This window comes from Chionomys nivalis, chromosome 2 (assembly GCF_950005125.1).
Source record: "Chionomys nivalis chromosome 2, mChiNiv1.1, whole genome shotgun sequence".
NCBI lineage: Eukaryota > Metazoa > Chordata > Mammalia > Rodentia > Cricetidae > Chionomys > Chionomys nivalis.
The window spans coordinates 49,641,309-49,665,168 of record NC_080087.1 but is presented as its reverse complement, the minus strand read 5'-3'; the positions used below and the strand labels follow the sequence as shown (position 1 = coordinate 49,665,168).

General features: G+C 37.3%; 1 protein-coding gene across 1 annotated transcript; it reads left to right on the top strand.

Annotated features, from left to right (window-relative positions):
* LOC130869972 (amine sulfotransferase-like) lies at positions 1–19,490 on the top strand. The gene is made up of 6 exons (XM_057762505.1): positions 1–142; positions 2,570–2,778; positions 6,562–6,688; positions 7,892–7,986; positions 15,108–15,294; positions 19,369–19,490. Exons 1-6 carry the CDS (start codon positions 1–3, stop codon positions 19,488–19,490), a joined length of 882 nt encoding a protein of 293 aa, XP_057618488.1.
* The last annotated feature ends 4,370 nt before the right edge of the window (positions 19,491–23,860 follow it).

The following is a 23,860-nucleotide window of genomic DNA, read 5'->3' as shown; positions in this document are numbered from 1 at the left end:
ATGGACAATAAAGGTGAACATTTACTTAACTTCAAAGGCTATAACTTTGAAAGGTCTTTAGTTAAAATGAACATAGTGGAAAACATCGACAATCAGGAAATTAGAGATGATGATGTCTTCATAGTCACATACCCGAAATCTGGTGAGTGGCACAAATAGGCCTTATAGATTTTGTTTTCGTTTTGTTTTTTGTTTGTTTATTTAGTTTGTTTTTTCAAGACAGGGTTTTTCTGTCACTTAGGATCCTGTCCTGGAACTTATTGCTGTAGACAAGGCTGACCTCAAACTCACAGAGATCCATCTGCCTCTGACTCCCAAGTGCTGGGATTAAAGTTGGGCTCCATCACCACCCTGTATATTGGTTTGATAATAAGTGCATAAATATTCTACTTTCCACACACTGTCATTTCAACAATATTAGTTTCTTTTCTCACTGCTGCACCAGAATAAATCATCATGTTGGAGAAGTCCCAATGGCTGCTGAAGGTACCTTGTCAACTTAGATCTGCAGTTCAACTCAATGAACCTAATCTAGATAACCCCTCATACAAGTCCAATGATTTGTCTCCATGCATATCCTAAATTCCATCACACATCAGTATCTGTAATCACAGCAACCTATAGTTTAGAACAATGTATGGTCAAAAAGTAAATAAATCACAAGTCTCTATGGATAAAAACACTTGCCATGTATATATTGTAATTTATTGTGGAAAAATGCTGGAGTGTGGGAAACAAATATGAAGCCAGCAGCAGCTTGTTGGTAAATGATGACATGTTTCCTTAGCCTGTTGAACAGGTCTGATAATGAAAAACCTTTTCTGCAAAAGATACGTGCTTTATTATGTAGAGACTTTATCTCAGACAATGATTAAATTTCCAATGCATGCAATTCTGTTGACAAAATTACCAAGACAGCTGTAATGTACTTAAAATTCTTAAAAATAGTAAAAAAAAAAAAATCTTAAAACAGTGAGGCTTCCTGGAAGTGTAGAAGCCTTGAGGTTTGTGAAGCTAATCAGGACAAGCAAGCACAAGCACTCCCATTTGACTCCTGTTTTCTGTTGCACATGAAGATGAACTGAAGTTCCTTTTGTAAAGGTACTTCTTCTTCAGCAGAAGGTGGAACTTATGTGTTAGTGTAAGTTATTTCAGTGGTTAACACAGACTATATAGTAAAGCTATAGGTGTTAAGATTCATAACACCACCCCCACTGTCCATGTAAATAATAACAAGCTTTTGTATCCATACTTGAACATTTCAGTAAATAAGGATGCTTAGCAAAAATATTTTTGTTGATATCAAATCCTACTTTGCTTTCTGTCTTTGTGATGTTTAATGTCCTACAAAACTTAGAGGAACCTGTAAGGCAGTCACTGGTTCACTGTAGATAATAACTAAATAACTCAGATGCTGATGAGATGCTGGGTGCTTCTGGAAGTCCTCAGAAAGACTGAAATAGGCGATGAGTGTTCATATTGTGACACACAGGATATTGACACATTCATTGTCAGAAGCCCTGGAGTCTGGGATGTCTTGGCATGATCAGCTCTTTCAAGATTTCAGGCTCTGCTTCATATGGTGCACCATCACTCCTCACTGGGAGTAGTGACTGGTTGATCCAATATATACCACTACCAGGGAATTGTCTGGAATAGCCATTAATTATTAAGGGTTAATCAAATCTACACTGCCACCAATGAATTATCTGGGATATCCATTAGTAATTAAGGCTAAACCTAAGCACGACAGTATTTGATCACATGGGATCCATTCTTAAAAGGAATAGAATTGAAATTTTGCATGTATTTCCCAAATACTTCCATTGTATGATGATCTAATAGTCCAGAGACCAAATGTCAATAACACTGAAATCTTTGGTTTCCTCTTTCTACAGGTGTGCTATGTCCAATTACTAGGAATATGGCAAGAAGTATTTGAGAGTATAAAGCAAGATAAGGAGTAGAAAATGGAAACATTAATTCTATTAGGTTTTTTCAGTTCTAAAATATAAGCAAATAATGAAGTGATTTCCGAAATGAGTCAGAATTGCCCATAAACAGACATAAAGTGGCATTCTGTAATCTTCTATATATCTTATGAAAATTAAGAAATGAGCTAGAAGGCTCCAAACAGGAAAAAAACTGTCAGCAATACAGAAATGTCACTATCCCTGGTGTGATCTGACCACACTGTATGTATCCACATGTAGTAATACTGCATTTTACCTGTTAATATCTGCAAATGTTATATGTCAATAGTAGTTAGATATTAATGAAAGCACTCAACATGAAGCATAGAACACACAGACACTACAAGAATCATCTGGATTATCACTATCATCTTTGTAAGGGAGAAAGGGAACAAAGAGTTGTAGAGTTCAGCCTTACTGACTCGAGTGTTTAAAACAGACAAAGCAAAATGAAAAGGGGGCATGTCCAAGCATCCCTGGGGTGCTAAAGGAAAAGAGAGCTCCAAATTATTTGTAAAACGGATACATTACTGTTGGTATTCATTATTAAAAACCTACTTCAGCACTGAAAACGGGATTGTTATTTGTTCTTACAGGTACCATCTGGACACAACAGATCCTCAACCTGATTTATTTTGAGGGCCACAGGAACAACACTAAATACATCCAAATCACAGACAGAGCACTATTCTTTGAGTACAATATTCATAATGTGGACTTTGCCAAAAGGCCATCGCCTCGTATCTTTTCTACCCACCTCCCGTATTATTTGGTGCCAAAAGTTTTCAAGAACAAAAAAGTCAAAGTATGTCATAGAATTTAGTGACTTACTGTACCCATGAAATGCCTTCTTTAAGTACTGAATAATTAGTCTATTCCAATATTTTGCCACTGTGATGCAGCTGCTATGAACATTCTTGAGTGTGTCTCCTAGTACTCTTCCACCAGCTTCCCTAGAACTCACACCAATGAATAGAGCTGCAGAGCCGCAGTGACCAGAGTACTCCACTTACAAAGGTGGTGCAGTAATTCTGAAGAAAGTGTTTTTGTCATTCCTTGCAGAAATGCACAATAGATGACTTCGTAGTGTTTCCCTAGTAACGTGACATATCAGACTTTTAGATGTTTATCAACATGGCAGCTAAGAAAAGGTGTCTCAAATGTATGTTAATTTGCATCTTCATCCTCATAATGGGAGTGCCAATGTTGGATGTTTATTGGCCATCATTATGTTTGATTATGTGAAAAGAGTCTCTCATTACCCTAATATTTAATTACATTCTTCTGTTCAGTTTGCCTTCTATCACTTCTAGATATGAATCTATTTTAGCTCATCCTCATTGCTTCTTTCATGAGTGTTTTTATCAGCAACATTCTTAATTTTAGTGTCATCAAACTGTTTTTTCTTGCTATTTTTTTATATTTTTATTGAAAAATTACTTTTCATCCTTATATACAAACACCAGTTCCCCCTCTATCCTCTTTCCCTGTCCTCCACTTATCCCATCTTCATTCTCCATCCACTTCTCAGAGGGAGTAAGGCCTTTCTTCAGAAATCAACATGTCTGGAATACTAACTAGAGGCAGGAGCAAGCCTCTCCCCTGATATCAAGGCTGAGTAAGGTATCCCACTATAGGGAACAGACTCCAAAAAGCAGGTTCATGTACCTGGAATAGGCCCTGTTGCTACTGCCAGGGCCCCCTCCAACAGATCAAGCCACATAACTGTCCCCCACATGTAGAGGATCTAGTTCAGTCCCTTGCAGGTTTCTCACCTGTCAGTCAACAGTCCCTGAGCTCACACTAGCCTGACATGAGCTAAATGTTCTTCTCCATGTCTTTTGATTAATTTTAGTTTAAAATCTATTTTGTTAGATATTAGGATAGTTACACCCACTTATTTCTTTGGTCCATTTGTTTGGAAAATCCTTTCCTAACCCTTACTCTGAGAGAATCACTGTTTTTGAGGTTGAGGTGTGCTTCTTTTATACAACAGAAGGATGGGTCCTGTTTTTGTATCCATTTTGATAGCCTGTCTCTTTTCGTAAGTGAATTGAGACCATTACTATTAAGAGATATTAATGACCAGTGATTGTTAATTGCTGTCCTGTTTGGTTTTGGTGGTGGTGGTGGTAGTGTTTGTGTGCTTCCCTTCTTTGGGGCTTGCTGATATGAGGTTACCTGTTACCTGTGTTTTTTGTGGGTGCAGCTAGCTTCTTTTGGTTGGAGTTTTTCTTCTAGTACTTTCTGGAAGGCTGGACTTGAGGCTAAGTATTGTTTACATCTGATTTTGTCATGGAATACCTTGTTTTCTCTACCTATGGTGATTGAAAACTTTGCTGGGTATAGTAGCCTGGGCTGGCATCCATGATCTCTTAGTGTTTGCATAACATCTGCCAAGGACCTCTTTGCTTTCAGAATTTTTATTGAGAAGTCTGGAGTAATTTTGATAGTTCAACCTTTTTATGATACTTGTCCTTTTTCCTTTGCAGGTCTTAGTATATTTCTTAATTCTGTATGTTTAGTGTTTTGATGAATACATGACAAAGGGAATTTTGTGGGGGGGTTGCTAAGAATTTGTTAGATTTAACATTTTCTTTGACCTATGAATCAATTTCCTTTATTGTGTCTTCAGCGCCTGAGATTCCCTCTTCCATCTCTTTCATCCTATTGGTTAAGCTTGCACCTGTAGTTCCTGTTCATTTACACTGCTTTTCCACATCCAGAATTCCCTCAGTTTGTGTTTTCTGTATGGCCTCTCTTTGAATTTTCAAGTCTTGGACTGTTTCTTTCACTTGTCTGGTTGTGTTTTCATGGTATTCTTGACTTTTTTTTTTTTAAAGGACTTATAGATTTCTTCCAGTTTTTTGTTTTCTTTTTCCTCCATTTCTTTAAGGGAACTTTTCATTTCCTCTTTAAGGGCCTCTATCATTTTCAGAAAGTTATATTTAGGGTGATTTTCTTCTGCTTCATCTGTGTGTTGGGATATTCAGACCTGGTTGTTGTAGAACCACTCATTTCTGGTGATGCCATGTTGCTCTTTATGTTGCTGTATGTATTCTTACACTGCTGTCTACCTATCTTTCCCTCTAATTGGCACAAGTGGGTTCTGTAGCTCTGGTGGTTGCTCTTCCTCTGGTGCAGTTCGGCCCTCTTCCTCTGGGTTTAGTTTGGGCCTGTGGTTCCAGGAGTTGCTGTTCCTTTATGTGTAGGTCAGGCAGTGGATCCTGCAGTAGGAGATGGTTGAGAAGAGAGAGAGCTGCTGCCTGATTGCTGGGGGTTCTGTGGTTCGCAGAAGTGCAGGGTATAGGGCCTAGAGAGCAGGGCTTTCCAGCCAGGATATCTGATACTCACCTGTTTCTTCTGGTGCAGGTGGGGTTTCTGGGACCTGTCCTATTTTTCTTTTAAATAAATTCACATTTGAAAATTTTTTCCTTGCATTAAGCCTAGAGATATGTTCTCTGGGTTTTGGTTTTCCTTTCTTATTCTTTCCCTCACTTCCTTACTTTATTTCCCTTATGATAGTATTTCATGTAGCCAAAGCTGGCATAGGCTCTTCCTCCTGCCCTAGATGCCCAGGTGCTAATGTTGTGGACAGACACCCACAGATTATTGCTTCGATGTGTGAGTTTTTATCCTACTTACGCTCTTTACTCATGTTTACATTATTTTTCTGAAAGATATGAAGGAAAAGCTCATTTTTATTTGAAGGTTATAAATAGATTACCAGTTATTTCATTATGATTATTAGTTTTTTATTTTAAGATTTATCTTTTTTGCTATCACATAATATCTATCAATTGACCCTCATGTGTAATGAATTTTACTTTTAAATTTTTAATTAAAAATTTTATATATTGTAATCACATAAGTCAAATTATTGTTCAAATATTTATGAACATTACAAATAATATTGCTTTTTGAGAATTCAGATACATTCTTTTTAATAAATTTTTATTTCTTTAAAAAAAACAAGCTATTGATTTTCATTATACATACCAATCCAAGTTACTAGATCCTCTTCACCTCACATCCCCTCCACATAGCCCTGCACTCTACCTCCCTCAACCACTCTTCACAGAGGGTAAAGCACATTGATTTTGGGAAGGTCCAAGGCCCTCCCACCATATCTAGGCTGAGCAAGTTATCCATTTAATAAGAATAGGTTCCCAAAAAGTCAGGACAAGCAGTAGGGATAAATCCTGATGCCTCTGCCAGTGGTCCCACAGACAGTCACCCACATTCAGAGGGACTGGTTTGTATCTATGCTTGTTCCTTCCAGGTCCAGCTGAAGTTGCTGAGCTCCCATTAGATCAGGTAGACTGTTTCAGTGGGTGTACACATCATGCTCTTGAACACTTTTTGAACTACATCCTTAAATATGAAATGCCATAGAGAAAGGTTGTTTATTATAGTACTCTATGTAATACTAAAATATAAATAAATAGCTATTTGACTTCTACAGCTCAAAGACTAGAAGAAATAATTATGCTTGTTGTCACTATCGAATACCATAAAATTGTATTTAAAAACTTATAAGCATAACCAAGATTTGCTTAAAGAAATAATTCCATAATTCTATCTGCAGATTCTTTATATCTACAGAAATCCTAAAGATGTTTTGACATCCTACTTTCATTATTCAAATTTCTTGGGTAGATCTGCAGCCTCAAATACATTTGAAACATTTATGCAAGCATTTCTAGATGGAAGAGGTAAGTATTAATTCATCGACCCAGAATGAAATTAATTACACACAAGGGACCAGTAAACCAAATTATTAGACTTACAGAACATAAAGTATGGAGCATGGCATTTCTTTTTGAAAAGAATAAGAAAAAAATACCAGAACAATGAAAACAAAACACAAAAAACTTACTTCTAGTGACAATTGTATGTCACCTCTATGTGCTAACATCTGGGTATTCTATCTTTATGCACCATTTGAGGAGTCAGGATTAGGAAGCCATGTCACGTAGGAAATATTTTGGTTTACAGATATTCTATCAATTCCTTCCAACTAGTGGCAAAGGTAATATAATCCATTCTGTCAGATAAAATGCTAAGGGTTGTTGTATGTTTTGCATGAGCCTGTGTATGGCTTTATAATGAAGCTCTGGAACTGTACATTCTACTACATAGGTGGATTAATTAAGGCAAGAGGCTCATCACTAAGGCAGAAGTTTCTGTCTCACATGGGCACATACTCATTCAGTCTGCCCCCCCCCCCAAAAAAAAACCACAGAGGCTTATACTAATTACATAAACAGTTTGTCCTATTAGCTCAGACTTATTATTAACTAGCTCTTACAACTTAAATTTATCCATAATTCTTCTATATGTTTAACTACATGATTTGTTACCTTTTCTGATTGCAGAATTTTCATCTTGCTTCCTCTGTATGATGACTATCTCTGCCTTTCCTCTTCCTAGAATTCTCCTAGTGTGGTCACCCTACCTATACTTCCGGGCTGGATATTGGCCAATAAGCATTGTATTGAACCAACATTTGTGACAAATCTTTATAGGATACAAGAGCATTATCTTGCTTGTAAGATGATATTCAGATTCTGCACCACTGCAGACAGTGAATAAGAAAAAAAAAAACAAAGTCATGTGACCTCTGTGGAGAAGTAGTAAAAAGAACCAGTGTGCCTTAAAGCCACCTACAGCCTCAGGCCCTTTTTTTCTCAATTATTTCTTTTATACTCCTGTAGAAACAGTATATAGATGGGTTTCTATGAATGTCAGGTAATTGTTCCATCAAACCACTACCATTTTATATAGGGATATGAATATCCATGTCAGGCCCTCTGTTTTGTTTCTAAAAGTTTCAAGCCGGAAAAGGAGACACAGAGTTTTTTGTCCACTACATGGACACACAGCTTGGCATTCTTACTTGTTACTTTTCTTCCCAGTAGTAGGAAGCAATTGGTTTGACCACATAAGAGGCTGGTATGAACACAGACATGACTTCAATATTATGTTTCTGAGCTATGAAGATATGAAGAAGGTAAGATGAGGTAGTTGTATTTTTAAATGATTTCTTTTATACCACACTTCTCTTGGTTGGAAATACATTCTGCCTGTTATCTTCATACTTTTATTCTTTTTTGGGCTTTTTGTTGGAGATGATTCCTAATGTCCAGCCTCCGTCTCATTCACTGGACTCCCCCGTACTCTATTCTCCATGTAAACTCATTGTTTGTGATCCCTTCTTATGCAACCACCTGTATCAAATGCAACCCCAAAACTTCATAGCGCCAAAGGATTTATAATTAAAAACTTTATTATTACATGTTAGTTACATCCATTAGTGGTAACTGATGCTATAGTCCTGCCCATGATTAGTGTATATGTTGATCTTATCTTGCCATGCTTCTTGCATTGTCATTCTTTCTTTCCCCAATACCCTCTCCAATCACTATTAAACACAATTCTACTTTAAGTTTGACTTTTTAGTTTTAACAAATAAGAGAACACAAGAAATTTGCCTCATTGTCTGGCTTATTAACTTAACCTGATGTCCTGAACTTCATACATTTTACTGTAGATGACAGAATTACATTTTATTTTTATTTCTGAATAATCATCTATTTTATATACTGTATACATAATATATCATAAATTCTTTATTCCTCCATCTGTTGATGGACACTAGACCAAGTACATGTTGAAGATGTATAGGAATAACACTAGATAACAGTAAGAATTGCTGTTTCATATTAAGCTAGCCTGGTTATTTACGCCACTTACAGTAAGATTTTGAATGGTGACTTCATTTCCTTTGGCTATATACTCAGGGAGGCTATAGTCACTACTAAAGGCCAGCAAACAACAGTGAGGCATGTAACTCCTATAAAATGTGGACAATTATAGCCACACCATAATTTAACCAATGGAACAAGTTTTCCCGTTTTGAAAAATAATCTTGGAGCATCTTGAAGATGAATCTATAGAATATTTTTGAATGTTCACAAGTAAACAGTACCTTAACATGCTGTATAAATCAAAGAAAATGAGATAAAATTCACAGGATTCAGGTTCTTGTTGACATATTGATTGACAAAAATAAGTTAATTACTTCTCTGTGCCATGCTTCAAAACAAGAGTAAACAAGGACTTACCTTTTTATAGAGTTTATGCACTAACAAAGAAGGCAAATAGTCAAAAAGCAAATACCCAAATTAAAAAAAATTTTTGTGTGTGTTGGTTGGAGGCATGGCAAAGTGTGTAAAGGGACTTCCAATGTGAGTCTGAAACTCAAATTAAATCATCATAACCTCCATAAAGTTGGAAGGCCAGAAATAACTCCATAAATTTGTCTTCTGAGCTCCACCCATGCACCATGGCACTAGTTCCAGTCTTGCAGCAAACATATTGCATGCTCACATGGATGCATGCACACACACACACACACACACACACGCAGCTACACACTATGATTTTTAAACTTTTAGAGATTTTAGACTAGAAAGTTTAGTTACTAAAGAAATACCAAATAAAATGTTAGTATTCATATAAAGTCTCTACTATAAGTGAAGATAATGGCTTTTCTGTGGGGTAAAAGGAACATGGGATTTACAAGTTAATACATATGAATTAACAAAAAAGAAATGGCTAAAAGCAAAACACAAGATGGAATTTTTATGAACAAATACAATACTTAGAACCAAGTAAGGAATGGACTTGAACATTGAAGGTGTGGCGCAGAGAGACAAGAAACTATTATGTGAGACTGAAGTCAGAACTGCGCAAGATTTGTGGGTCATGCTTATGATTATTTCTGTAATCCCAAAGTAGTGAAGAGACATTAAGAGTTATAAAAAAATCCCACAGCAATGGTACAAAATTAGTGTCTTTGGAATATCATTCTCTATCAAGAGTTTAAAACTGAAAATGGTAAATGTAAGTAGACCAGTTAAAGATGAGGATTTACCCACTGACAATTCTCACACATCATGCCATAATTATAACTGAAATTAATATTTTTAAGAGAGAGAAAACTCCCAATATACTCAAGTATTTATATTTGCAACAAAGTTAAAATCATTTTTGTGTCTTCCTTGTCCATTGCTGTGAAATAACTTTGAAATTTTTGTCTAAATCTTCATGCTTGCTTCTCCACTGATTATCACACTAAGACAATAAACCAATTCATTTCAGATGAGTTTGGTTATTCATTGACTTAGAAGTGCCATCCCTAGGAACTTCATGACTATACAGAACATTTCTGTTTTCCTTTCTCAAGAACAGAGTAATAGACAGAATGAGACTGTGTTAAAAGATTCCTATTTATGACACAAAAGTATGGATATAGCAAAAAGTCATCCTCATTGATGAGGATAGTCATTGGAGAAAAGATGAGGCTTACTACTAGAAGGAGATACATTAGGTTCTAAAATAACCTACATATTTCAGTTACCTAAATACAAGGCAAAATTATGATCCATGTCCTAATAACTCTTGAAGAGAATGCTTGTTTTTTTCACATGTATTTTCCTTTAAAATGTAAAATCAAACAAGCAAAAGAATCTAGATATTTTAATTTACCTGAAAAGGCATTAGAATCCACTTAATGGCAAATCCTCAAGGGATGTGAGGGACTTAATTTTTCCTTCCTATTTGTTTTTATTTTTTCTTTGTATGTTCCAAATGATCAAAGTCTACAGTAAAAAATTCAATTCTGTATTATATGCCTCATGTAGTAGTCACTGAAGACTGAATATGGGGGAAATCAGAGAGGGGTTCCTAGATTTATATGAAAAACAGTTTGCTCTTTCATAAAATGTGCCTTAGAATTATGAACAGAGAAAGGTGGGGCATTGAGGAAATGTCTCTTTTGCTGAGAAACTATCCTTTAAAAGAAAAAAAATAAAAAACATGAACGTCACAGGAGTCTAATGGCCTGTATCACATACAAAAGTCCCTATGTTGTTTTTGTTAATTTGTTACTTTTATTGAGATAACATCTCAGTATGTAATTCTAGCTTGTCTAAAACTCTTTATTTAGACCAATGTAGCCTTGAACTTACAGAGATCCAGCTGCTTCTGCCTCCTAAATCCTGGAATTAAAGTTGTGCGTCACCTTACCAAAGACAGGCATAGTTCTTCATACAGGGGCCAACATCTTTGTCTTTCCATTCTGTATTATTCTGAGAGTTAATTTGCTCCTACCCCTGACTCCAAGTTTGATTTTGCTGAGTTCATCTGAGTTGAAGCTTGTACTAAAATTATTCACTGAGATTTACATTTTTTTTAAATTAAAGACAGTCTGTTCTAAATTCTTTTTCATTTATAGTATTAGGTTCAGGCAGTTTAAGTTTTTGTCTTTTACTTCCTTGAATATAATATTATGCTAAAATTATTTCCAATAATTCCATTATTGGCAGCATCTAGAATTCTCTTATCTTTTCTCTCTTTCAGCTGCATTTTTTTTTTCGTGTTCTTTCTGTTCTTGGTTTTGTGGTCAGTCATTGTGCATCAAAGCCATTTGTGTAATCACTTAGTATTAGGATCCTATTATTTTATTCACCACAACACTCTAAGTTCCTTACACGAATGACCACAGACAAAGATGGAGACTAACACACTCAAGTCATCTTAGCAGGGTACTAAACCATCTGGTCCCCAGCGGCAAACCCATCTCTGATTTTTTTTGTATTAAATGTATAGACTACTCAAAAGCTCAGCTTTCATTAAATATGAAAGGAATTTCAAGCTTCTCTTAATGAATATTTATTTTTACATCTACAAAGGAAACCCATGTGTTCATTCTTATTTATTATTTTTGTTCGTGAATTGGGGGAAGTGCTTCTTCATGATGAAGAATGTTGCAACTTCTCTGGGAAAAATTAATCTTTCATAAGCAACTACTACATTCATACTCAGGTTATTAACCCCAATTGCACACTTAATTATGATTTATAATCTATTACATGAAATGTGCCATTTGACCATCATGACTTATTATGTAACGATTTGTTACTTCCACTATCCAGTTTCCTTTTGGCAAGCTGAACCCTAGGATTATTAAATCATGACTCATTATTATTCATTTCTCTGTCCTGAAAATTACCATGCTATTTTCTTCCTGTATTAATTTCTTTAAGCTTAGTACTTTGCATGAGTGGAGAAATGCAGTTGTATTTTTATTGATTACTTTACTTACTGTGATGTCCTCAATGACATCAAGGCTTATTGCATCATATATCAGAATTCCTTCTCTCTGTCTGCACATCCCATTGTATTTATGTTCTATAATCTATATAAGTTTGGCTTGATTCCACATTTTAGCTGTTATGCATACTGATGTTGTAAATATAGATGTACAAATCCTTCAAAGATTTTGGTTTCAATTGTTTGGAATCAGAAGTGAAAGCCAGAAGTGGAGTTGCTGGATCATACAGTGATCCTGCTTTTGTTTTGTGAAGCAAACATCATAGGTTTCCATTCACAAATGAACTACTTTATATTTTACCAGCGGCTGGTGTACAAGGATCTTCTGACTATGTGTTACTTTCATTGATTAAATAAAGAGTGCCTTGGCCTAGTTAATAGGGTGAACTCAGGTAGGCAGGAAAGACAGAACAGAATTCTGGGAGGAAGAAAAGAGAGTCAGAGAGAGTCGCAATGAAACCAGCCACCAGATCAGACATGCTGAATCTTTCCCAATAAGCCACGGCCTCATGGTGAATACAGATTGTTAGAAATGGGTTGAATCAAGAAGTAAGAATTAGACAAGAAGAGGCTAAAACTAATGGGCCAGGCAGTGTTTAAATGAATACAATCTGTGTGTTGTTATTTCGGGATATAAGCTAACTGAGTTCCAGGAACGCAGCCCGCTCTTTTACTACAAGCAGCACCAGCGCTTATGATTTTCTTTAATTTGTTAAGAAATAGTCATCAAGCCGGGCGGTGGTGGCGCACGCCTTTAATCCCAGCACTCGGGAGGCAGAGGCAGGCGGATCTCTGTGAGTTCGAGACCAGCCTGGTCTACAAGAGCTAGTTCCAGGACAGGCTCCAAAACCACAGAGAAACCCTGTCTCGAAAAAGCAAAAAAAAAAAAAAAAAAAAAAAAAAAATAGTCATCATAATAGGACACAAGATGTGTGCTCTTCTTGTCGGTTTCCACTTCCCAAATGAGTAGTGATACAGAACAGTTTTCTCCTGTGTTTAATTGTTCTAGACTTCCTTTGAGGATAGTTTATATAAAGTTTTAGTTAGGTTGATTTTGTTGTTGTTGATTTCTGAGGGTAATGCTGTATCAGATAAATGACACAAATACTGTTCCCATTCTATATGTGAACTTTTCACTTCATTGAATCTGTCCCCTTTTACATAGGTGTAAGTAAATTTAGTATAATCAATTTAATAAGCATTTTTTCTGGCTGTTTGTACTTGTAGGGACATATTACACACACCACTGAGAAATCCTATGCTGTAAATCATTCCCTTTAAGTCTCTCTAAGAGCATCGTAGTTTTAGGCCCTTGTTTTTATTTTTGGCCAATTTTCATTGGTTTGAAATACACTGTAAGGTGAGAATTCAGCTTTGTTCTTTTTCATATGGACATCTGATTTATCCTAGAACATTTTTTAAAATGAATAACCTTTTTCATTTAACAGTTTTGGCAGTAATATCAAAAAACCTTTTTAGCATTATTATCTAGAGATTATTTCAGGGACGTCTATTCTGTCCTAATGGTTCATTTGTGTATTCAAGTCATTACCACACTGTTAGAACCACCAAGACATTAAAATACTTCTTTGTGGGTAGAGATGGTTCAGTAGGTAAAGGGGTTTCCTGCCATTTCTGATAAGCTAACTGCAATCCTTAGGAAACACATGGTTGAAGAAGATAACTAGCTCCTATGAGGTGTCAAAATTTCATATGACGTTTGCACAGATTTTCTTTTCTTCCTTTATTTTCTTTTTTCTCTTTCAAAAAAAAAACCCAGCAATTTTGTTATAGACTACATAGAATTTGTGGATTGGTTTGTATAGCTTCTTTAAAATAACTGTCCTCAGTTGGGCAGTGGTGGCGCATACTTTAATCCCAGTACTCAGGAGGCAGAGGCAAGGTATCTCTGTGAGTTCAAGGCCAGCCTGGTCTACAGGGCGAGATTCAAGACAGGCTCCAAAACTTCAGAGAAATCCTGTCTTTAAAAAAAAGCTAAATAAATAAATAAACAAATCAATAATAAATAAATAAATAATAACTGTACTCCAGTTCATGAGTGTAGGATGATGGTGTTTTTCTGTTTCTTTTTCTTTCATTGATGTTTTGTTGGTTTCAATGGACCTGTCTCTAAACTTTTCTACATTTATTCTTAAGGATTTTACTCCTACCACTTCAAAGTTCATGTATTTTTATCTTACTTCAGCATTACTCATCACTAGTATTTATAATTTAAACAAATATTTGTGTGTTGATTTGATTTATATATTACAGATTTGTAAAATCTCACTGTTGTAGCAGATGCTTTGCTTTCCCTAGTTTTTATGTTACATATGAGGTCATATTGCTGTCCATTTTACAGAGAAGTTTTTACTTCTTTACCTATAATTTAGATGTTATGTTTCTCTTTCTTGACTAAATAATCTGCCTATTATTTTCCAGTAATGTGTTAAATGGAAGTACTACTATCTGGTGGATTGCAGACATCAGATAATAATGATCATATTCTTCTCAACCAACTATGTTTCTAGCCAAAAATATTGAATGCACAGTGATTTGCATGTAGTTACTTGGATTCTTCTACTCATTAATTGATGCTTTTATTTAACAATTATATTGAGATGGGTGTAGTAGCTCCTACCCCTAATCCCAGCCCATGGGACATTATGAAAGGAAGATCATCCTAACTTTGAGAGCAACCTAGACTAATACTGAATTCCAGGCCAGCTTAGGCTACAAAGTCTCAAGAGAGCTGTGTTTTATTAATGGTTTATTCTGTATCAATGACAATAAATAATAATTTCAGTTTTACTTCACCATGTTTCTATGATTATTTCATGTGTTGAGAAATCTTTGCATTCCAAAAGTAAATCCTACCTGTTTATGTTACACACTGGGCTGTAACTCACACCTCCATTAAAAGGTCAGTAACTTCTGAACCCATGACTTTTTCAGGACTTACGTGGCTCAGTGCTTAAAATCTGCAGTTTTCTGGAGAAAGAACTGAGTGACAAAGATGTGGATGCTGTTGTGAGACAAGCTACATTTCAGTACATGAAATCTGACGCACAAGCAAATATTGACGAAGTTATAAAAAAGAATAATTGGACAAGAAATGATCAGGGAACATTTCTCCGCAAAGGTAAAATTTACTAGTCTGTAGTAGCAAAAAATTTTTGAGTGTTCCCTGGAGTACTTTGGAGAAATAATATGTGTTTTTAAAGTATTTCTCCAGGTGATGACATTTGGAAGCATCAGGCATTTTAGTTGACAAGAGACTTGAAGTGTTTGTAGTAGTTTTAGAAAAAAAAATCTGATAATTTCACTTACTAAATAAATATGCCTTTTCTTCCCTTCAGTCCACACAACACATTTTTTAAAGAGTGTCAGAAGTCTTGTCCTAGGCAATAGATATGTTAGAAGTTAGGACTCTAATTTATCTTATGCTATTGGTTTTTGGGGGGATTTTTTGTTTTGTTTTGTTGGATTTGTGTGTGTGTTGTGTGTTTCTGAGAGAGAGAGAGAGAGAGAGAGAGAGAGAGAGAGAGAGAGAATGTTTGTTTCTCAGTGTACTCTAAGCAAATACGGTTACCTTATATTCATAATCCTCCTATCTCTACAACATACGCCTTCCTGAAAGCTAGAATTAAAGAGGATTAATGGACAAGTAAACTTACTGTCTGTTCATATTGAAGACAAATTTTAAAATTCCGCTTCCTCATGTGTGAGATTTTTTTTTTTTTTTTTTTTTTTTGGTTTTTCGAGACAGGGTTTCTCTGTGGTTTTGGAGCCTATCCTGGAACTAGCTCTTGTAGACCAGGCTGGTCTCGAACTCACAGGGATCCGCCTGCCTCTGCCTCCATGTGTGAGATTTTTATCAGCATAGAAGTTATAGTGGTTACAGAGCTACAGTAATGAAAACAGCATGGTACTGGCATAAAAACAGAGAAGTCGACCAATGGAATCGTATTGAAGACCCGGATTTTAACCCACAAACCTATGAACAACTGATTTTTGATAAAGGAGCTAAAAGTATACAATGGAAGAAAGAAAGCATCTTCAACAAATGGTGCTGGCACAATTGGATGTCAACCTGTAGAAGAATGAAAATAGACCCATATCTATCACCATGCACAAAACTCAAGTCCAAATGGATCAAAGACCTCAATATCAATCTGAACACACTCAACCCAATAGAAGAGAAAATGGGAAGTACCCTACAAGATATGGGCACAGGAGATCGCTTCCTATGTATAACCCCAGCAGCACAGACATTAAGGGCAACATTGAATAAATGGGACCTCCTGAAACTGAGAAGCTTCTGTAAAGCAAAGGACACTGTCATTAAGACAAAAAGGCAGCCTACTGACTGGGAGAAGATCTTCACCAACCCCGCTACAGACAAAGGTCTGATCTCCAAAATATATAAAGAACTCAAGAAACTAGACTTTAAAAGGATAATTAACCCAATTAAAAAATGGGGCACTGAACTGAACAGAGAATTCTCACCAGAAGAAGTTAAAATGGCCAAAAGATACTTAAGGTCATGCTCAACCTCCTTAGCGATCAGAGAAATGCAAATCAAAACAACTTTGAGATATCATCTTACACCTGTCAGAATGGCTAAAATCAAAAACACCAAGGATAGCCTTTGCTGGAGAGGTTGTGGAGAAAGGGGTACCCTCATCCATTGCTGGTGGGACTGCAAACTTGAGCAACCACTTTGGAAATCAGTGTGGCGGTTTCTCAGAAAAATTGGGATCAACCTACCCCTGGACCCAGCAATAGCACTCTTGGGAATATACCCAAGAGATGCCCTATCGTATGACAAAAGCATTTGTCCAACTATGTTCATAGCAGCATTATTTGTAATAGCCAGAACCTGGAAGCAACCTAGATGCCCTTCAATGGAAGAATGGATGAAGAAAGTGTGGAATATATACACATTAGAGTACTACTCTGCGGTAAAAAACAATGACTTCTCGAATTTTGCATGCAAATGGATGGAAATAGAAAATACGATCCTGAGTGAGGTAACCCAGACCCAAAAAGAAGAACACGGGATGTACTCACTCATAATTGGTTTCTAGCCATGGATAGGGGCCACTGAGTCTATAATTTGTGATCCTAAAGAAGCTAAACAAGAGGGTAAACCCAAGGAAAAGCATATAGATATCCTCCCAGCTATGGGAAATAGACAAGATTGATGGGCAAAAAATTGGAATCTTGGGGGTGGGGTGGGATGGGGATGAGGGGTGATGGGGAGAGAAAAGTGTGAAGGAGAAGATGAGGGGAACTGGGGGAATCAGGGTGATTGGGGATAAAGGAAGGTTGGATAGGGGAGCAGGGAAACTCATACCTTAGGTAAGGGAGCCACCTAAGGGTTGGCAAGAGACTTGAACTTGGAATGGCTACCAGATGCCCAGGGCAATGTCCCCAGTTAGTTCATTGGGGCACCTGAGGATAGGGAACCTGAAATGAACCTATCCTATAATCATACTGATGAATATCTTGCATATCGCCATAGAACCTTCATCTAGCGATGGATGGAGATAGAGACAGAGACCCACACTGGAGCACCGGACTGAGCTCCCAAGGTTATAATGATGAGCAGAAGGAGACAGAACATGAACAAGGAAGTCAGGACCATGAGGGGTGCACCCAACCACTGAGACAGTGGGGCCGATCTATTGGGAGCTCACCAAGGCCAGCTGGACTGCTACTGAAAAAACATGGGATAAAACCGGACTCTCTGAATGTGGCGGACAATGAGAGCTGATGAGAGGCCAAGGAGAATGGCACAGGAACTTTCATCTGGCGATAGATCGAGAGAGAGACAGAGACCCAATTTGGAGCAACGGTCTGAGCTCTTAAGGTCCAAATGAGGAACAGAAGGAGGGAGAACATGAGCAAGGAAATCAGGACCACGAGGCGTGCACCCACCCACTGTGACAGTGGAACTGATCTATTGGGAGCTCTCCAAGGCCAGCTGGACTGGGACTGAATAAGCATGGGTTGAAACTGGACTCTCTGAACATGGCGGACAATGAAGGCTGATGAGAAGCCAAGGACAATGGCACTAGGTTTCGATCCTAACACATGAACTGGCTTTGTGGGAGCTTAGCCTGATTGGATGCTCACCTTCCTGGGCCTGGATGGAAGTGGGAGGACCTTGGTCTTCCTGTAGGGCAGGGAAATTGGACTGCTCTTCAGTATCGAGAGGGAGGGGGAATGGACTGGGGGGAGGAGAAGAGGAGTGGGGATGGGGGAGGGGAGTGGGGGAGGGGGCAATATATGGGAGGAGGGGGAGGGAAATGGGAAACGGGGAGCAGTTGGAAATTTTAATTAAAAAAGAATTAAAAAAAGTTATAGTGGTGTCTTAATAACTTTATCTGACTTGAATTCAGTAAACAGGCAGTAAACGTCTTATGATCTCATTTTATGCACAAAGATATTGGTTAAGAATGAGTATTTCCCTCTTGATGCCCTTTTTACTTATCATTACTGTGAGTATTAGCTTATATTTTAATATGGCTGGGTTTTTGTATTTTCAGAAACTGTTTTATTGTGTCTTTTCTGCCACTTAACATCAATTCTCACATCTCACTCCTCAACAAGTCTAAATGTCTTACCCATGATAGCTCATTATCCTTCCCAAATGCAAACAATAATATCATCCTCTCAGACAACTAAGAAAACCAAACGGCTATTTTTATTTTAACTATCATAGTGATCATTGCAAATTCCTATCTAGTAAAACCACAATGATAACTGCTCTGAAGCTCTGTGTCACCTTGACTGGACTTGCTAAAAATCTCTGGGTCTCATTTTTTTTTTTTCAGTTTAAAAATGAAAACCAAACAGCATATAACTCCAAGGACTGTGTTCAAAATACACTGTGGAAGTATAAGGTTTTTCTAGTATAATGATTGGCGCATAGTAAAAATGCTTTTAAAATTCTAATATTTTTTAAAACTTTTTAGGTATTTTTTTTCTTTCTAAATATTGGCCACAACTCAGTGGTAGTAGCTAGTGATATCTATTTGTTATGTTGCCACTCTTAGGTTTCTTCTGTGATGAGAGGAGAGATAATCAAGCCAACCTTCCTGAGAACTCAGTGATGTGCAGTGTGAGCTGTAGTGAGTAGAGTGATTTGAGTGAACTGCGTCCCGATACTGCGACTTATGTAGGTGCTATCCTGTGCTTCTCCCATTAGGAACCATTGGAGACTGGAAGCATCACTTGACTGTGGATCAGAATGAAAGATTTGACAGAATATTCTACAGGAACATGAAAAACATTCCCTTAAAGTTCATCTGGGATATAAATGAGGAGTAGAATTTTAATTACCATGCGAATTAATCATAAAAAAATGTACTAATGAAAGGCCATACTTAAATATTAAAATTAATTTCTTCCACTCACTTAACTATGAATTATAAAGCACAATTCTCAAACAATGTAATAACTTATCTTTTGCTTACTGCCCATAACATTCATTTTAAAGGTCTCTATTAGCAATGGTATATTTCACAAAAATAATATAACAAAAAACATACATGGCTTGTAGTCTTCAGAGATTCTTCTATAGTTCATATTTTCTTTACCTTTGATTAATTCAGGATCAAATAAACACTAAAAATCCATTTAATCTTAAACTTAACTTTAATTGATTGCTTTCAAATGTGCTGTTTGAAATAGAGATGTCAAATAAAAACATTTATGCCTTTTAAAATTAATGTAACTTAGCTTGTAGTGAAGACATAAAAGTCAAAAATTAGTGTGGATGCCGAGGATCTGGGCTCACACCTAGAGACATATGAGGCTTCAAGGGCCATGCTGCTATTGGGTCCATGCCATTTTAACTGACCTGCACTGCCAACCAGGTTCATGGTGATGCCTGAGCCCAGGCTGCTGCAAAGGACTATGAATCCATCATCCAGTCACAGCTGGGATCTGTACTGATCAGTGAGGAGTGAGGATCAAGGGGGTATCTTTCCCTTGCCCACACCACCATGTGGCAGATTGTGGGGCTAGCTCTCTCACTCAGTCTTCAGGGTCTGCTCACACACACCCGCACGAGGAGGGACAGCTCTACTGTGCTACCCTGAGGAGGTACAAGGCCTGCTCTCCAGACTGGTACAGTCAGTGAGGGGTAGTGCCAACTCTACAGCCCTATCCTCACTGCTTTTGGTGGACAAATGAATCCAGGAAAGCAACACAATGTCAGCCATGGCAGGGTAATAGACCCAGACATGACCCCTGGCAGCAATCTAGGCCTAGTCGACACAACGGCCCTGGTTGGCAGCACAGACTACACAGATCTACATGGCCCCAACAGAGACTCAACCTTTGGACAGTAACTTGACCCTAGGTATCAGCACAGACTCCTGATGTCTGTGCAGACATTAGTGGCTCTATGGTTCATGCACATGTCAGAGTGGGAACAACAGATTACCTGTGCAGCACAGTAAAACTTACCCTGTTGGCAGGGGGCAGGTAGCCAGGTCTGTGAGTATGAGAGCAGGAGAGCTGCACCACTTCCTCTTATGCCAAGGGATGGTATAGACATAAGTCACAAAACAATCCCACACCAGTTTGGAATTATAATTTTAAAAAAGGTATTTATTTAAGGGGAAATCTTAAAGATCCCTGTCCTAGAAAACAGCCCTCTGCTGAAGAAAATATTAGAAAATACTAGGGATGATGGACAACAGCCATTTGGGCTTTACAAGAACACAAAGCAATTGATAAATCGTCATAGGTACCAACAGCTCTACCTTTAAAATGGTTACCTGAGAAACCAATATGGGTTAAGCAGTGGCCTCTAGCTGAGGAAAAGTTGCAGGCTTTAGAACACCTGGTACAAGAGCAACTCGATGTTCAACATATGGAAGAATCTAGTAGCTCTTGGAATTCTCCTGTATTTGTTGTTAAAAAGAAATCTGGAAAATGGAGAATGTTGACAGTTCTAGGGGCTATCAATGAGATTATTCAACCTATGGGCCCTCTACAATCTGGAATTCTTCTGCCTTCTCTGTTACCAAAGGGATGGCCTCTAATAGTTATTGATTTAAAGGATTGTTTCTTCATTATAACTTTACAAGAAAAGAATAAAGTTTGCCTTCACAGTGCCTACTTATAATAATTCTCAGCCTACTAGAAGATATAAATGGACTATCCTTCCATAGGGAATGCTCAATAGCCCTACCCTGTGCCAATACTTTGTTAGCCAGCTATTGGAAGTAATTTGTAAGCAATTTCCTAAGTCAACAATCTACCATTACATGGATAAATTTTGTTATCTGATTCAATATAGATACTCTAGAAAGGATGTTTGAAGAGGTAAAGAAAGTCTTGCCTAAGTGGGGATTGCAAAATGCTCCTGAAAAGATTCAAAAAGGAGATTCTGTTAATTATCTATATTACAGAATAGGTTTACAGAAAATCAGAACACAGAAGGCACAATTTCGGAGAGACTGATTACAGATTCTTAATGACTTTCAAAGATTGTTAGGAGACATGTCTAGTCTACGACCAGCTGTTGGGATAACACCTGATCTAATAATTCATTTAAAGAAAACCTTAGTTGTTGAGAAAGATTCGAATACTCCCAGAGAATTTACAGCTGAAGCAGAAAAGTAATTAACAATAGTTGAGGAAAAATTACAGAAGGCACATGTGGATAGGGTGAATCCAAATCTTAGTTGTATTCTAGTCATCTTGACTTCCAGAATTTCTTCTACATGAATTTTAATACAGAGGGAAGATATTATTCTAGAATGCATATTTTTACCACATAAATCAATTTAAAAATTAAAAACTTATGTGGAAAAAGTCCCTGAATTAATTCTAATAGGTAAATTGAGACTTTGTCAACTAACAGGTATAGAGAAAGCAGAAATTATAGTGCCTTTCAATACTGATGAAATAAAAAAGTTATGGGAAGACAATGGACCATGACAAAGGGCTGGTGCTAATTTTTTGGGAGAGATAAATAGCGACTATAACAAAAGTGATAGACTTAACATTATAACGAAGACTTCATGTATTCTTCCCCAAATTGTATGTGATGCTCCAATAACTGGATCCTGTACATTTTATACTGGCTCTGTACTTCTCTAAATCTAAGCATAATGTTAAAAGGAACATTCAGAGTTTCTGTTTCAGATAAGGTGCCATCTGGTATGGAACAGAAGAAAGACTTTAGGAAAATTTTTTACTTTCTCCATGCCTTTTTTGTCTATGTCATATTCTTCATTGAATGTATGTTTATATGAATGATGTTTACGTTTTTCATGATGAACCATAAATTTTTCTATAGATCCTTTTCTGCAGTAATCGTTGAATTTACCAGATTCCAGTTGTTGCTGGGTCCCCACAGCAACAGTTCTACCTAGTTGAGATGACATTGTGATGCAGAGAGCACTAGTATAAGACAGCTTCTTTTTTGGGGGGGGAGGGAATGCCAGCTGCTGAAATGGTGCACCTTCTCATGACATTCTGGCCAGAATTTCAAATAAGAACTTGGGGGGAAAACCCACCTATCAACTGCTTGGAAATTGTTTCCAATTATATGAGACAGTAATTTGGAAAAAATCAGGATTGTTCAAGGAAGACCACCTGAGAAGTCTTCAGTAAGAACAGATGGCTCAGAAGTCTGAGTTCTACATCCAGAACAGATTCAAGATGCTTCCTGAGCCGGACGGTGGTGGCGCACGCCTTTAATCCCAGCACTTGGGAGGCAGAGGCAGGCGGATCTCTGTGACTTCAAGATCAGCCTGGTCTACAAGAGCTAGTTCCAGGACAGGCTCCAAAACCACAGAGAAACCCTGTCTCGAAAAAAAAAAAAGAAAAAAAACGATGCTTCCTGAGATGATCAAGCCTTACAAGATACTCCAGTGAGGACTTGATCATAATTCTAAATTTTCTTTAGGTCCGCATAGGATTATAATGCGCCCAACCAGCAGGAAGCAGCCTGGAAAACTATGACCACATTCCCAAAAAATGGACTATGGATATTTTCCTTTGTTTAGAATGTTGGTTACAAGTTGTTATGGCTATTGGTCAGGAGAAAAGCTAAACAAAAGATACAAGATTCAGAGTTCTTGGTTTTTTTTTTGGTGTTGTTGTTGTTGTTTTAAAAAAAAGAGGAAGGGAAGTAGTTTGGGACAATGGACTGTATTCTGTCTATAATATTTTAAATAAATCTGATTGGTCAGTAGCCAGGCAGAAAGTATAGACAGGATAACCAGCCAGGAAGTAGAGGTGGGTCAAGGAGAACAGGTAATTCTGGGAAGAAGGAAGCCTATTCCTCTGCAGTCCTGTCCCAGCCACAGAAGAAGCAAGATGTGACTGCCCCACTGAATAAGGTAAAATAAGCAAAAATCCATTTCATTTTCCTAGAGACATAAGTTGGACCATTATCTGTCTTTATTTGTGCAGATATAACCATGATGGCCATAACTTCTAATAAATGTGTGATTACTGAATCAGCGTTTTCTGAGCTTACAGCAGTTGCCCACTGAAAGCCTGAATAAGTGTCAATGGTGTGATTACATATTTTAATTTTCCAAATTCTGCAAAATGGAACACATCCATCTTCCAGATTTCATTCCTTTGAGTACCCTTAAGGTTACTCCCTGAAGGTAGCGGTGTTTGGTTATATAAAGAGCAAGTAGAGCAACTCTTTATAATTCTCCTTAGCT

Excerpts from the sequence above, each read along its gene's own strand:
- LOC130869972 (XM_057762505.1), top strand. The coding sequence starts at position 1 with ATGGACAATAAAGGTGAACATTTACTTAACTTCAAAGGCTATAACTTT. Across the intron at positions 7,987-15,107 it reads GCTATGAAGATATGAAGAAG|GACTTACGTGGCTCAGTGCT; the intron begins GTAAGATGAGGT and ends TGACTTTTTCAG. Across the intron at positions 15,295-19,368 it reads GGGAACATTTCTCCGCAAAG|GAACCATTGGAGACTGGAAG; the intron begins GTAAAATTTACT and ends TTCTCCCATTAG.